Consider the following 17,103-nt stretch of genomic DNA (forward strand, 5'->3'; position numbering starts at 1 on the left):
TGCTTTCACCTGAAATACCAAGTTGAAAAGTCTTCCCTTGGAATTGATTCATTTCAGAGTTGAAGCAAATGTATGTGAACATCATAGCAGACGTTTGAGGTTTTTGGTTTAACTTCTCAGCCCTGATTCTTTTGGTGGTGTTTGCAAGGGAGAGACCTTTTTGCTCTGCTTTTAAGCGAGACATAAAGCGAATGTAATCCATCTTGATTCATTGACAAGCAGCCTTCAGGGACACCAGGCTTTGAATATTTCATTCATTCTATATCTGTGTTGGTTCTGACCCATCACCCCAGGACCATAATCAAAACTTAAGGAGGAAAATGTCAGCACCTCCGACTTGTGAACCTCCAGTGCAGTTGCCTTTAACTCTCTCACAGCATTCATGAAAATCAGTATCCGGTAATGGGGGAGATAAATGTGTATTAAACCCAGACACCCTCCTCAATAAGATGCATCGAGCTCTTGGAGGCATTTGACCCCATCTTCTCTGGAGCACCACAATAAAACATGACCTTGGAGCCTTTATGTGGCCATATAACCACGATGAGGGTTTGAGTAGGTTGGGGTTTATGACCCTGCTTTGGAATTAGCTGTGATCTTGAGGTCATCTCTTTGGAAAATCTTCCATGAGATCTTTAATATCCTCACAGCAGAATGAGGCAAGCAGTCCGTCTATGCTTTTTGTTATTTATTTATGTATTTATTTATGGCTAACCTTTTGTGAAAAAAATAAATACATTTTAAAGAATACAATTCTTACAAATCTGTGCAATACATATTCCAATAACACATTTCCTGCCTTTTCATGAAGAACAGGAATCTTAATGTAGTCTTTTGTTTTGTTTTTTGTTTCAATAGATTAAACCATGTCATTTTGACTCTGGGATTGCTGGTTGGTTTTGATAATCTACTAAGCAAACAAGCTTGATTTGTTTTAATACTTTTTGAGAAATGAGGAGGGAATTGTGGAGTATGGATAAATGTCTTGTATAAGTGAATCTGTTCCTTAACTCTACAAGCAACTCCTGCTTTCTGTAGAAAGTAATGCTGAAGATGCTCTGAAATGCACCTCTTTTTACAATGCAAGTGATGAGGAAGTTTTATTATCAGTGTTAATATTTAATGTCATTTTTATGATAACATAAAAAAAACGTATAGAGTGGACCATACCCTTTTCCAGCAACAAATAGAGAGGATTACTTCCCATGCTAGGGGGGATAAAAGCCTTTTGATTATTAACCTCATTAAGGTTTCACTGCTCACATCTGGTTGATATTGGAACATTGGCCATGTTGAATGGATGAAAGATAAAGTTGCCAAGTTTATCAAAAATATATATATATATAAAAAAAAAACACTTTCCTAATTAGTTATTTTTGCTTGCAACATACCAGGCGAAATTTATACTTTGTCAATTCATTTTGAACACACTGGTGAGAAAAAAGTATCCAGGGTAAGAATTCTAACACGTTATAAAACATAAAGTATTTTAAATTTAAATGTTGTTTTATGCCTGCGTTCGGATGATAAATTGAATAGCATATCTTTTTCTCCCTCTATGCTAGTCTGCATCTTTGCTTTGGACTTCAGTGCTGTTTGATGGCTTAGTCCCTAATCTGGGAATCTGTTCAATCAGTAGGGTGAAAGACAACCCAAATGCGATGCGTGTGTGAGGGCTGATGAAATGTAACGGGCTGAGAAATCTGTGTCCTGTGTGCACCCTTCCACAGCAGAGGGACACATTGGCGCAGCGCCTGATTATTTCAATAGTGGCAGGGCCTCCATCAGTGACATGTAATTGCCACACAGGGCTGTCACCGTCTGCCCATGCAGTGTTTATCAAACCCTGCAGCTATAGAGATAGTGGGACTGTACATTATTTACTAAAAAATAAAGAAAGGGGAATGGAACAGACTGCATTTCCAAGGGAAATACCTGCAGTATTGTAACATTTATTTTCATTAAATGTGCTTTTCTATCGAATTTAATCGCATGGGACTCAGTCTTTTGGTTTCTACAATAATGGTAGCCAAAAATAGGCTATTATTATTATTTATTACCAGTATGTCATAACACAGTTTAATGCACCATCACACATTTACTACGGTGGCCCTGAAGTGCAAAACACAAACAAGCAAGTACCACACAAACTCTCTCAAACCACAGCAAACCACTTTGCCAGCTTGATGACAGGCTTGTAACGCCCTGCCCAGCCCACTGGTCCCTCAGATTGTAAAGCAGGTTTGACAAACAAGTAGCCGACAGATCGCTTAACAAGAAAAGCTGTCCGCGCAGGCAGCGATGGCTCTTAGTCGTCCAGATTGAGGTGGCATGCTTTAGAAAGCTTTATCTGCAGTCTGCCGATTTACTAACTCTGTAAAGCTGGTGATACTGCTTATGCAGGGGCCGGCATGTTGGCTTCTCACAGCACAGAGACATTCATTCCGCGGTAAGTCTTTGACGACCCAGTATCCTATTAAAGTGGATTGGATATATTCAGTATGTCAGGAGTGATCACCATTGGCTTCCACTGGTGATTTTCACTTGGGCATCAGGAGGCTGTACTGCCAGCAATATGGTCCAGCTCTCCCATTTCTGGCTAAGTTATTCCCTCAGGTTGTAGAGAGATGGACAGAAGCTGGGATTTATTTGGTGCTTTTGGATGCTTGTGTTCACTTGGGTGCCAGATCCTGCCACTGCCTCCGAGCATAGTTTAGTAAAGAGATTATTTGACTGTTGGTCTTGAGATTATAAGTGTTTTTCAGTGAGACTAGGTTCAAGGCAGTGCTGCGTGAAAGGGAGTTTCCATGTAAGACAGGGGTGGGGAGGAGTAATGGGCCAACAAGCCTATATCATCAGCACCACCTGCCATCTTGAACAGCGAGAGAAATCGGTCATCTCTCTTGAATTAGCCATGAGGAAATGACCCCAATGGGAGACGCACAATAGTCACTTCACTGGCCTTTTCATGCAGGAGGTCACGGCGCTGACCCTCCTGATAGCCTCTGAATAGTGGTTTCCAGGCCTTAAGAGCCAAGTTAATTGCTTTGACCTGTTCTTAAATAGTCATTGTTTGAGACAAGAACCGCACATAAATTACACTGAAGTCAGCCGTTCAGTATCTCCTGCTCATCTTTTTTAACCTGCTTGGGAACCACAGTTAAAATTCCATTCTGTGTTCCAGCAATAGCGAGTCGTAACCTGGATTCAAATGTAGGCCTCAAAACATCTGATTGCAGTCATATAAAATGAAGGACAAACTAGGACAATCGTCCATCATTACAAGCCTTTTGGATTAACACATAAAATAGTGGAATATTGATTCCCTTTCTTTACAGGATTGTGTTTAAATTAAATGATCATAAATGAATAGTGAAAAGACCCGATCAGACAGATCAAACTGAAAACCCAGAGTGGATGCTGCACACTCATTTGTTTGAGTGATATTAAGTCTGTTGGTTTTGTAAGGTTCGTAACTTCATCAGTTTGCTTTCTATCTTGATACAGAATATGATTAAAACTGATGTACAACAGTGCTCAGCTAAATTGGGCTGCAGGTTCAGATTGTGATATTGGAATTATGTATGAGAAGACGCTCTGCTGTACATCATATCTGTACTAGTGATTGGGGAATGATTTCCTGTCCCCAGTGTACTTTAATTGCTTTGTTAAATCCACACACAGGTCTACCTCACTGTGAGCATCACTAATGGCAAAGAGTACAGACTGATATACTCATCGCTGCAGTTTTCTTATGATGGGGTGGAGAAATGCAGTCATCTTCGATTCCTCCCCTTCTTGTATTGCAGGCACCCTTTCGAAAAGCAATTAGGTTTGTTTATGACCAAACTTGTCAATTTGCCTTGCACCTCCCGGATATTTAGCTCCCTTGTTTGGAGGACAATCTGCTCTTGGGTGGCGTGGAGCGCGCTTCCGTTCGGTTTCCACACAGCTTTGGCCCACACTCAGTGCTGAGACAGCAGCAGTTGTTATAAAGCATTTGCTGGGAAATAAAACTGGAACCCGTCCAGAGTGCCGCATTCCCAGCACAGTTTCTTGGATTGAGAAGCCGTAGGTGCATTAGGAAACATTGCTTCTCTCTTCACATTCAGATGCAGAACTGTGGCTTTGTAGGGACGTTGCTATGTGAAGCATGCAGAGGCATTAGTCACAGCTTAAGTGTTATTTTCACTTAATTACGTAATGGCTAAATATTGTATAGGTTTGTTGTAGTGTACTTCTCAGAATACTTCCTGGCTTCTGTTATGTAATACTAGTCTTTTGTCTCAGGTATTTATTGTAAATGTCAGATTATCCATGCAGTTTTAGATTTTTCTTCGTTAACTATATCTCACTGCAGTTGCACTCTTCAGTTAAGGAGCAGGGTTGTAAGTTTTGCTCATTGACCGCGGCTTTGACAGATGTTCTGTTTGGAAAGTGGGTTTATTTCTAAGGCTCACTTGCCACTGGCTGTTATTTTCCCTACCTCTGCTTTTGATAAATTATTGAGCTGCCCGCAGCTAGCTTGCTGATTGCAAAACCCTGTTGAGATGCCTCAGATCCACAAAATACCAGAATTAGCCAGGAATATCTAATGCTTTTTTTCTTTTTTTTCTGAAGGATCTCTACAAATCTCAGAAATACAAGAAATGCGATGTGACAGTTATGACGGAAAGTCCTTTTCACACTCTCTACCACCCTGATTGGAAGTTAAGCTGAAGAGAATAGTGGTGGAAGATGTGTAAAGTTACTTACTACATTATTTATGTTCAGGTTTAGGGGGTGATTACTTATGCATTCAAGTATTTTCTGTTTTGTATTTGTTATTCATTTAGAACAATTTGCGGATTCTATTTTTCACTTTGATACTGTGGACATTTTCTGTGTTGATCAGTGACAAAGACTCCTGATTAAATCCATTCCGATTTCATGTTGTAACACAATGAAATGTGAAGAAGTCCAACGGGGTGAATACTTTTGAGAGCCACTGTATACAACCTTGTTTGAAAGAAGCCAACAAGAAAAAAGTGAATTACTTTTCCTAGCATTTAATATTCACTTTACTTTTCATATGAGTGGAGAAAATGTGCCAGGAAAATACATTATACATATCAATAAGGCATTACTAAGCATTTCTGAAGAGTTTTCTGGAAGTTCTGCTCTGGCATTCACTCAAGAAATTCAAACCAGAGCAGAAGTGAAGCTAAGCATGTCACTGGCTTCTCTCACTAGCAGAACTGATAATTATACTACCAGAGACAGATGTATTTGAATATGAATAAATCATTCAACATTGCCAGCACTCCCAGAAATCTGTATTTTGCAAAAACAAAATTGTGTTTTGGAGACACAAGTGGATACTTACCCTTAGATACTTACCCTTAGTATGTAATGTTATTTTGTAATTAAAAATTCAGTTGCCAAATGATCCTTACAGCTCATCAAGTAAAACCTCTCTTCTAACCCAAACCACTGGAGTTCCTGATGTCTTGCCATGCACTTTGTACTTCTGTTTTCATTCTTTCTTTCCTTGAACAATAAACTTACTGCAGGGTAGAGGAGATGAAAGTGAATCCATAATATTTCAGTTTTACAATATATTTTATTATTTGTGAATACTGCATATTTTTTACACACATTTAAGAGTTTCATTTATTTCTAATCTCTATTGGGAGTAAATTTTTTGCTTAGCCTAATTGTTTTGCACTAAATTTCTCCATTTTAGATGATTCAATGACAATCCTAGATGTTCCCTAGCAGGGTAAAGCCCCGACACTTGAACTCTCAGGGGTGTAAAGCAGGGATTGTGTGTCTGTATATGGCTTTTTTAGAGTTCAGAATCAAGGGTCCTCTCATTGTGCATTAGAGGATTTCATTGTAGGCTATTAAGCTTCAATGTCAACCATGTCTCGGTGACGTAAACAACAGCGAACTCAAATAAACATCTTCAGCCACCACTATTTGTTTGCTTTAGTCATTTTAATTAATCACTCTGTAAGATAGTTCCCTTCTTTTGTATAGCTCAAGAGAGCTTCACAAGCCAGAAAAGACAGATAAACATTGCCATCCCAATGGGTAGATTACATTGAAGCTAGAACAGAGAGAAATGTTAAATGCCTGTGTGTGTCAGTATTATGGCTCTGATGCAGGTATTGTAATGTCAGGCGTGCTGAATCGCGTGTGAAGAGATCTTTGATAAAGATGAATTTTTAAAATCAAATGGTATGGGTTGTAAGTTAAAAATAAAGAAGAAAATAGAAAGACCATACATTTGTGGGGGTGGTTAGCAAGGACCACCAAAGCCAGTTTGAGATCTGCCTTAAAGGATGCAGGGTTTTCTCTCGTGATAAAGGAGACAGCTGGGCGTAAGTTATCATTTTGGGTGCCTGGCAGGAGCTTTTTAACGCTGCCCATCTAGCCAGCACATACCTTCTAGTGTTACACAGATTGAATTGGTCTCCTATAAGGGCCGGCTTTGTGTCGCTGAACACCGCATTGTAGATGCGAGGGAGAGAGGCAGCTGAGTGATGAAACGCAACTGCTGCTGGTCACAAAGGCCCTTCACAGCAGCTTTTGCTAAGAAACGGCTGTAATTCAATTTTTTCCTTTCCCCCCCCAGACTTAGAATGCTCAATTAAAAGCAAGCAAAGCTCTGCGTCCATTTCTTCCATGGGATAGTTCTGTCTTGTCAGAATCCATCAAGTACACATTTCATATGTCAGAGTCTTTCATTTATTTTAGGTGAAGGATGATTTTAGACCATCCTCTCTTTCTCCTCTTTGTCTCTGAGATGTTCTTCAGGGCCCCTGAGAAGCAACAAGCCCAGAAACAAGATCCCCCTGTTGGATCGATGTAATTCAGGATAACCTCTCTGAGTGACTGTAAGGAGAATGAAGGGAAAATAATAGTTAGTTTCTTATCTTGCTTTGTGCCGATTTCATATTGAAAGGAAAACTAAAACTCCCAAAATCCCAGTCTGCACTTGATCACAAATATCAGCCAAAGCCACCATGCACCGGTTTGTCTTACAAAGCCTGTGTTTTCTCGTAGAGGGAAGCAAGTGAATCTTCCTTAGCTCACAGGGCAGTCTTTAACAAAGCAAATCATGCCTCTCTGTGGAAAGGTACAGGGATTGAGACAAAGCCAGAGTTCAGTTCTCTTCAGCCCCACAACAATGTTAATCACTCTTGACACTGTGCTTGTGCAGGAAGAAGGAAACTCAGTGCCAAAGCTGGAGTCGCAGATTTTCTATTTGCGGAATAGTGTTCATGCCGAAATGAGTCAACGCAAAGCACGAGAGGATAGCATTGATGGGAACGACCAAGTTTTGTTTCTGCATATTCAAAAACACAGGCTTCCCCCACCCCCTCACCAAAATATATAGATGAACTCTTTAGCTTTTGGGAGCTGTGATTAAAATAGCCTAAGAAGATCAAGGATTCTCATGAGGATCAGCTTTCTGAAGACTGATAACGCATGGCCAATCGTGTGCCACAGTTTCGGTGTTGTTAGGATTGGATAGGCTGGATTTCTCTGCACGTTTGACATTTGAGCAATAAGCTTACTTCCATAATGCACAAACAGATCAGGCAGATGGGGATGACTTCTTAATCTCTTAAGGTAGACAAACCAAGAGCCAGCCCATAGACTAAAGCATTAGCCATTAATGAAGGCATGTTCTCTTGAAATGTAGGTCAGGATGTAAAGAAAGGGATGTGGCCCATCAAGTGTTCGTAAAAATAATCATTTCCCAAAACAAACAACAAAGAAAGGAGGACTTTTTTAGTTAAAACGGAAACCTAACAACAACAAGACGCAGCTTCTTTAAATCCTTGCAGCATGTTCAATTAAAAGCGTTCTTCATTAAATATTTGCCCCATGGTCTCCTGTGTTTTGACTGGCTGTCAGTTCAGATCAATTAAAATGGAATACATGTTTTATCTCAGAGATGGCCTTGCTACTTGATTGATTTTAATAGTAAAACCCTCCAAATTATAAATACATGTATTTCTTTATTTTGCCTCCAATTGAAAAGCCTATTATATGGCTTTAGTTCAATAAAATCCATGAATTATTAAACTTTGTGACTTTATTTTGTAGTCTAAAAATTGGTTTCAGCGATGCTCTTTGATTTGGTCTCTATCCCGCACTTGTTTTCATTTTTTTTTCAAGGTCACTAAGACTCATCTGAAGCAAACAAAAGCTTTGCCAGGCTCATAAATAAGCCTTGTATCAGACTATATGCGGTCTATAAACAACTGCGTCTTGCCTTTAGTCTTTAGTCTAGTCTTTATTTATATACTGTATGTGGGTGGGAGTCACTCGGAAGGTCTAAAGAAAACGTTCACTCCAAGGTTGTGTGATTTCTTCATTGATTCCTAAAAGGTCTCAAAAGATCACATCCCCAGGGATATCTCTGACTGTTCTTTGGCTGTGGGAACGTATGGAGCGTCCTCGGTTTCTTCCAACCCCCCTCACGTTGAAAGAATAGTTCAGAGCAGCTCTCGTAAATAAGACATTATAAACACAGCAGGCGAAGCGATGAAGTGAAGGCGTCCGAATTAATATCCTGAGAATTATCTGCTTATCAGCATGCAGGCCCTGAAGTTTGAACTGTTTTGATGGATTAAACGTTAATGTAACAAAGCAGCGGAGTCTCCGTTGAGGTGGCAGGGAATTCTCGGCACTTGAGCTGAGCAGCAACTTCATCCCTCGAGTGTCTGAATGTTCTTTTTACAAGATGCGCTTCTTAGTCCCTCAGTGTGGTGCATGCGAATAAGTCTTCTGCTGTATAGAAGTAAACAATATCTATATTCCCCTTGAGACAAAAAAAGCATCTGAACGGTTTTTATTTGAACAATGCTCAGTCGGAAGAGATCATTGTCACTCGTTAATCAATTGAATCACCCAAACCAGCCTAGCAATTAGTCACAGTTCGGAGTTTCATCTGAGTAGAACCAATATGATGCAGTTCAAGCACTTAAACCCTGAATTGCATACAGATCTGACCCTTTATTTCAAACCCGACTCTAAGCCTCGCGGGTCTTTAGGAAGATAGCATGAAAGTTGTCCGTTTACTAGTAATTTTGTTCACGTTTCACTGGGGTTTCTCGTTCACGATCAAATCCCAGCAGCCATTTGATTGCATTAGGCGCAGGGAAAATGTCACTGCTTCCCTGTCTCCCAATACCTCACTGACTTTTTAGTATTCATAGAGCAGACTTGCCTGGAAGGCTCAAACATGCTGCCTGCTCATCTTCTTGATAGATGGGGGGAATAGATCCACACAAGATATTCAGTTCACCGGTCAATCCCCTCTTACATGCACACACTCTTCAAGGTGCAATTTTACATTTGCTCAAAATCCCACGTGTCCCTCTTCACGTTTGCTCCCACTAGAGGAATTCTAACTTCAATTGAAGGGCACCATCTAGAGGAAGAGCATTTTGGCACCATTGTATCCAGATATGTGTACAGTCTCAACGGGAACAAAACCAACTGTCATCGTTTCTAGCTGAAAAAAGCTGCTAAACATCTATCAAACAACACAAAATGAGTTTCCTGTTTTCAGGCTCTCATTGTCAGGTTGTGTTCAGGTTGTGCTGGAAAAGTGACCGAGCTCTTTGTTGTCTGTTCCTCTCTTGCAGTTGTGCGGCTGTGGTCTGCTGGGAGTGGGCATATGGCTGTCGGTGTCCCAGGGGAGTTTCGCCACCTTCTCCCCCTCCTTCCCGTCCCTTTCTGCGGCTAACCTGGTCATCGCCATCGGCTCCATCATCATGGTGACCGGATTCCTGGGGTGCCTGGGGGCCATCAAGGAAAACAAGTGCCTCCTATTGAGTGTAAGTCAACTATAGTAACCCACTCCAGGTTATATCAACATAGAAAAATGCCTGAACACTGTGCCAGGGAAGAAAGAGAAGTAAAATTCATGAATCTGAAAAAAGCTTGTGAAATCCACAGAAATACACATACTAGATTATAGGTAAGAGCCCTACCATATTAAAAAACTACACCAAGCACAACATATGAAAACAGAGAACCACATCCTTATCTGCTAGCTATGCCCTTGTGCTTAGTGCTGTGATTGATGCCATTATTCACACAGCAAGCAGATTTTTGTGCCACAGGCAAAGAAGTTCTGTGGCACTGTAGAGGTCAATTGTTTTGGTGGCGGGGGTTCTGATTTTAATATGACAGGACTGTATACATCTGGTTTGTGTTGTATCCGGTTACATTTCGAATTAAGCTTGTTAGTGTAAAGGTTACCAGACTGTTTATTTGAATATATGCTGGAAAGTGTTAATTTAAATGTATGCATTGACAGCGGCGCGCACACAGTTCACAGTAAGGCATGTTTTGTTCACTTATCATCATTGCCTCCAGTTCACACAACTCTGCTGGACTCATTTTGAAAATACGTGCCTTGCCTCCAGCACTTCCCAAACTGTTCCTGCTCAAATTCGGAGATATCCATCTTATTTGATCACATTTTCCCACGCGTAATAATAAGTCTAATGAGCTCGACAGCCGAGATGAAGTGTCACGGAATCCACGAATGGAACTTGAAATTAGATAAAGTTGCACATATTTTAAGCACAATGAAGATAAAGCACATGTTGGGAGCATGTTGTATTAATACGTGCTTAATATGAATATACAGTTCATGGCATGTACTGTTGCTTTAAAAACTATAAGGAAATTATACTTTGCCAAATGTATTCATTTTCCAGTATGAATTATAACTTTTGTTAATCTAAGTAGCTTTGGTTGAATTAAATTTTAGAAACATTCAAATATTTAAACATTTGCAAATTTAAACATACTACAATCAGCAAGGACTCACTTAATTGAAAAAGTTTAGTCGTATTCATTTCAATGACTTGATGAAAAAGTTATTACTCTTGAAGTTAGAAAATGATTTAAAGATTTGAGAGCATGGCACAGTCACCTTATCTACAGATCAATACATGTGGCAGTAGTTGTGTGACTGAGGCCGCACGGGAGACTGTATTTTTCCGACTGTGCAATAAACATATCAAGACGATGCCCAATATACAAACAAGGGCATAAAATAGGCAATAAATAAATACGTTCTTTAAAAAAGAATCCAAATACATTTATCCTCCCTTTCTTTTTCTGCATTTTATATCACACTTGATCGATAATATTAATAATCCATTTAATAGGAGTACAGTTTCATTTTTTTTTTACTGCTCACCAAGAACAGTTCTGTTGCCTAAACATGCAAGTACAGTGCTGCTGTATTTTTTGTAAACCGTCAACATCTAAATGTCGGGACCAAATTCATCTGTGAGAATCCATGTCTGACCATATCTCTTCTCTCTTGTCTTTCAGTTTTTCATTGTCTTGCTGATTATTCTCCTGGCAGAGTTGATACTACTCATTCTGTTCTTTGTTTATATGGATAAGGTAAGGTATACCGATGCCTCGAATTTCTTCCTAGCAAATGTTTTTGGTGTCAAATGACTGAATTTCAAACAAGGCAGAGTAATATCCATATACATTTTCACATAGCATTGAGTATTCCTTTTAAAGACTAGAACTTTGATTCTGGCTGTTAGACCAGTTTGATATACTCTATAGAAGTTTGTTATAGTTCATATATATATAAAGCTGATCAAAGCAAGTTTCTCAACTTTAAAGACTTAAAAATACACACTCCCCTGGGCACTAACACAAAAAAAAGCAGAATTTCAGGATCACAGGAGACAGGATCAAATCGTTTTCACATCATACCTCAGGTTACTGTGAAAGTTGTTTAAATGCTCTGTCCGACAGAAGACCAATGCTTTGGGTAAGTAATTACTTTCCAGTGATAAACATACCACTGGTGCCACTGCACTGCAGATAGTCTAGACAGTAATGTATACACAAATACAATTTGAAATCTACTTACCACGGTATAAGTTAAGATGACAATTCTGATGATATTAAGACCGTCCTCTATTTACACGTTTATGGGATCATGTTCCCCACTAAGCAGTGTAAAACATCAAGTGTGTCTTTCTCCCGGCTAACAGCATTACTTGTGTTAATAAACTTTGTAAACAGCCCACTAGCAGGGAATATTTTCATGTTAATAAGTCACCAAAGCATTTGTGCGAGAGAGGGGATGCTACTGAGAGCGTGGAACAAAGATGCCAACCAAAGCAATTGGATTTCATTAAGCAGGGAAACTGAAAACCCTTTCCACCAGAGACTGGGCTACAGAAGTGCTTAGCACATGACAAAAAATTACATAAACAAATTTGAAATCGTTTCCTGAGAAGTCTGTAAACAGCATATACATCATACTAGGTATTGTATGACTCTGAAAAGTTGCCTTAAAACAATTTTGTGACGTAATGTTTTCCAACATTAAGGGCAATGACAATCGTTTGCGAAGAGGTCAAGGAAGTGTTTATTGAAAGGCCTGTATTTACAGATTTTTAACTTTCTTGTCCATTTAAGGGCTAGTAAAGTGCCAGTTCCCTTAACTTCTCTGACCTCCTCTTTAAAAGAGGTCAACGTATACAATGTAGTCCGGCCAGGCCAATTGGCAAAAGGATTATTGCTTTGCAGGCTCTTTGCTTTTCAGGGAGATTGCAAACATTTCCCATGACCTTTCCCTCAGCGTTTGGATTTTGATCACAGAGGGGAGCAGTATGATTATTATCAGTCATGAGAACTTAGGCAAGAGGATGAATATGACCTTCCCAATGTCTGAAGTGAGAATTCAAACCATCATGTATATTTTGTGACTCTTAGCATGTTTATAAGGGCGGTGATACAAGGATATTGTGTGGGGGGCTTAGAATAACTTGTAATAAGTCGTGACAGTTTGTGTCTTTTGGAAGTAGAGCATCTTAAACAGGAGGGAATTTCCTATGAGAGAGCTTTTACAGTGAGGTTTAAAACGGAATAAAACCTATACAAACTGTTGCAGATTTTCACATGCACTGACGGACAAAATTGCTCGGCATGAAAAGAAATATGTTCAGCTTGAAAACAATTAATATTGTAGATTGGTTTTAATATTTGATTTCACAGCTTAAACCTCCAATTCTCAACATGTAGGACTGCCTTATAATGTAAATGAACCGAGTTGTACGTACACAGAAGTGAAAATGAGTGAGTGCAAAAAAAATCTTTGTCTGCATCAGCCCTGTATAAAGCACAAGGTCAAGGATGCAGTGCGAAATATTGTAATATGAAATGAATGTACACTTTTACAACTTTATATCTACCTATCTAGTCTTTTTTTTATATTTAAGCTTAAAATGTGTATGCTTTGTTTAAGATATAATGCAACATGAAATGATGGTGAGATTTTTGTATTGGCAGTTGAAGACAGAAATAATCTGTCTAGCCTGTTCACAGAGTGTGTGATGTGAGCCATAACACAGCTCAGGGCTCTGCTTTAACCGTTTAATGCTTTAAACGCCTGAGCCATTAACCATAACTGCTTTGTAGGCTTAAAAAAGTGCTTTAAAATCTTAAACAGTGTCTTATTAATACATGACGAAATGTACTCAGTCACCATTTTTATACTGCAGTGCCTGTCAGCAGTTTTTTTTTCTACTATATGAAGTCTATATGCAAATGCACTGAGATTCAAAGGAATGTTAATTGCTGTCGCTATCCAATATTACAGTTGAAAAGCATTTCTGAGCGAGGGCACAAATAATATTGATTAAATATGCTATTAAAAAAGACGCAGACATTATTTGTATTTCCACTTACTGACCTTTTGTCCCTCATCAAAAAATAAATGAGCATTAAATATGCTAGAGAAGGAAATGCAGAACCTAACAAAATAGGGAGTTGAAGTCAAGCTGCCTGACAGAATTCTTGAACGGGCTAAAAACAAAAAATATATTGGCCAAACAATATTCCCTTGCCTTTGTCGTTTGTTTTTTAAGAAACGTGCCCCTCAGGAAAATTAAAATAGAATCCAAAAGTAGAAAAATATCACAACGATATTGCAAACGATATTACAAATGATATCTACCTCAACCTGTCCTTCGTATTTTGGCTCTGCGGTAGCTGACCAACAGATGGCCTGACCCAAAGAACAGATTAGTCGATCCGTCTTTAACAGCATGACCTTATTCTGGCAAGCTTTAGCAATTACAGCAAAAAGTAAAAGCATATTACCTCATTTGTTAAAATATCAGCCGCCTTTGATGTATCAGGCGGTGTGAAATTGCTCTGGATAAAAATGTGCTTTGAGGTTGGAGCTCTACTACCTGCTTTCATTTCCATTTCTACCTATTTATACATTATTTATCAGGTGGCAATAAGAGGCGAAATGCCCTAGGCTCCTCAAAAACCATACAGCCCGTGAAAAACCAAGAGGTGCTGTCCAGGGAAATAAAATCCATATTAGAAACAATGATATACAGCGCTGTTTACAAAGCAACCAAATCCCAGATTACAGTGAACTTTGTGGACCTGTGTGGAGATTGGAAATGAGCAGGATGTGACTTCCAGGCTCGCTCCAAACCATCTGACGTTCAAGCCGTTGGATTTTATTTTTATTTTTCTCGCTGCTCTGTCACGGCCAGATCACAGCGTGGCAGGGCTGTCCAATATGGAAACAAGAGAGCGTGTTTAATGTATGAGTACCTGGGGTGCTAACATATTTCAGATATATTAAAGGACTTGGATTGAGTTATTTAAAAATAAACAATGTGGAGGGGTTCTCGGTAGTCTTCACTTGTAGCTCGGCACCTGTTTTCCTTGGTTTTTGGCTGAAGTGAAGACGTGCTTCTCTCGCTGAATTACGTTAGTTTGTAAATAATTTAAATAACTGTTTATATCTGAAGTATTAAACTAAGTCCATATTTCTGCATCTCCACTGTACTGTTGTGATGTATTTTTGTTTAAGGCACTCATTTTAAGATGGTTATTGAAGCATCAATATACAGTGTAATAAGATGCATTATGCATCCTATTTTCACATTTATAGAATTTGCAGAGTTTTTTTTCTTTATTCAACATTTTGGATATGAGAGAGGGCATGGGGCTTTTGCTTTCTCGCATTTTAGCTGGAATCCAAATGAATTGAATACATTTTGTGTCGACTGTTGCCGCCATAAAAAGTAATGAGATATTCCAATTTGCATTTTCATTGGAATAATATAATACAGTGTAATTTCCTGCAAACCAAGGAAAGTATTTCAGTGCTTTTGAAGATGGAAGCAACTTTGGTTCATAAAGTTTGGAGGCAATCTGAAAAAGGATTGCCTCTTTGGGCTGCTGGTTTAAATTTGTCAACACCCCCAGCTGAAGGATTCGGAAAAGTTGTTCGGTGAAGGTGCCCCTGGGACTGTCGTGCTACATTGAGGGAGCAGGCATTATCACACCATCCCAGTTCATTAGCGCTCACTACAGGCCTCGTTGCGGCCCCAACCTCACAGCACTCATTAACTTAATGGACCTAATGATGCCTTTGGGTTAAACTGTTGGTGGTTCGTCAAAGCTCATCAACACACAACCCAGAGCAGGGCAGGGGAGCTGGAGAGAGGTTTAACATCAGTTGTGCCTAGTGCACTACCTGCCACGTCACTGACGGGCCACTTGGGGGGAAAAAATTGGCATGTCAGCCTCCATCTTAATTGCCTTTTATGACCAGCAGTGGCCAATGAGACGCATCAGATATAGTCTATATCCCCTTTGCTCACAAAGCAGTTTCTTTCAGATCTGACTAAACGAAACCCAGTCTGATGTTCGAAGGCCTTCTCTTATGAGATTGTAATGGTTGAACGCAGTCAGTTACAGCCATGAAGGTTTCTCGCTCGCCTGCCATGCCATGTGACATGCAAATCCTGTGAGCTTCAGACACTTGACTGCTGACTGAGCCGCAGACAGATAAAACCCCAATCTAAAAGCCGCTGCATCCTTCAATGCATATTTTAACCTCACTTCATATACCCCCATTAAGAATATATGTAAAACCCATCTAATGCAGACTGAAATTATAGGCATACACAGTGTCTGCCTAGCGATCCTTTTCGCTCCTTTTGGGAATTGGAACTTCTCACAGGGTGGTGTGATGAAGGATAAAGAGCTTTCTCCTTTCATATTCTGTTTTTCTCTGAACCGAGCGTTGCAAGCAAACTTGTGGCAGTGAGCTTCACGGCCTGATCTCGGAGTCTGTCATATCATTTGTGCTTTTCCTCGAGGCAGAGTCCTTTCTTTTTTATTGCTTTTTGTTTTTGGCTTTCATGTTTTGAGACGCAAAAGTTCAACCCTTGCTCTGCTTGCACTTTTTCTTTGGAGCAGAAAAGAACAAAAGGAACCTTGCTCTGGAGGTTGCATACTTCATTTTAATTTGAGGTCGGAGTAATATATTTCTCAACCTCGGTGAGATCCAGGCATTGAAAGTCTCAGTGAAATAACCTGATGATCTAGCCAGTAGGCATAACTTTGTTTGACGTCACATTCATACAGGTATACAAAATATTATTATTTCTTTGTTAAAAAATGTGTTAAAAAGTGGAGCTTGATTGTATTTAATGATTAAATTAGTTCGTTAATAGTTAAATAAGTGAACTGAGGATTAATTGTGGAAGCCTAGTTTTAAGTTTAGAAATCTTCAAATAAAGCACAGACTTTTTAGGCCTGTTTAGATGTTGAGTGAAAAGTATGGTCACGCGACATAGCAGCCAAATTAACAGGAGCGAGAGACAGACGGAGAGACTGACAGCGAGACAGACAGACAGAGAGACCGAAAGAGTCTAATAAACAAGCATGTCACGTGCCAATCTGTCAAATTCTCCAAACACGAGTAGGTCATAGGTGATGCATCGTGTAGCTTTATTGAGTTCTACTTCAACTTGTATAGGAGAAAAAGTTGTGTGCATGTGTGTGTTTTAAGAGCGCAGGCGTTCGATTTACTCGAGAGATCCGTTACCACTATATACCAGAGACTTGAGGTGGAAATAAATAATGTAGCTAACTTCACCTCGTTTTTTTAGTGTGCAGTGCAATATACTGTAGCAAGGGGAAAGGTCAGCAGTGAGTGAAATAGGGGGTTTGAGATGGATTGCAACATTTTGGGGAATATTTCCGTTAGCTATTTTTTGACATTTGCAATTT

The 17,103-nt window shown here is 39.5% G+C and overlaps 1 protein-coding gene across 3 annotated transcripts in view; it reads left to right on the forward strand.

Annotated features, from left to right (window-relative positions):
* Positions 1–17,103, forward strand: part of tspan9a (tetraspanin 9a) — a 140,987-nt gene that overhangs the window by 114,256 nt on the left and 9,628 nt on the right. For all 3 annotated transcript variants that reach the window (XM_066724113.1, XM_066724112.1, XM_066724111.1), the window contains 2 exons: positions 9,648–9,839; positions 11,356–11,430. In XM_066724113.1, coding sequence (XP_066580210.1) covers positions 9,648–9,839; positions 11,356–11,430 — 267 coding nt within the window. The remainder of the gene's footprint in view (positions 1–9,647; positions 9,840–11,355; positions 11,431–17,103) is intronic.

The sequence above is a fragment of the Amia ocellicauda genome, chromosome 15, assembly GCF_036373705.1.
Source record: "Amia ocellicauda isolate fAmiCal2 chromosome 15, fAmiCal2.hap1, whole genome shotgun sequence".
NCBI classification, from domain to species: Eukaryota; Metazoa; Chordata; class Actinopteri; order Amiiformes; family Amiidae; genus Amia; species Amia ocellicauda.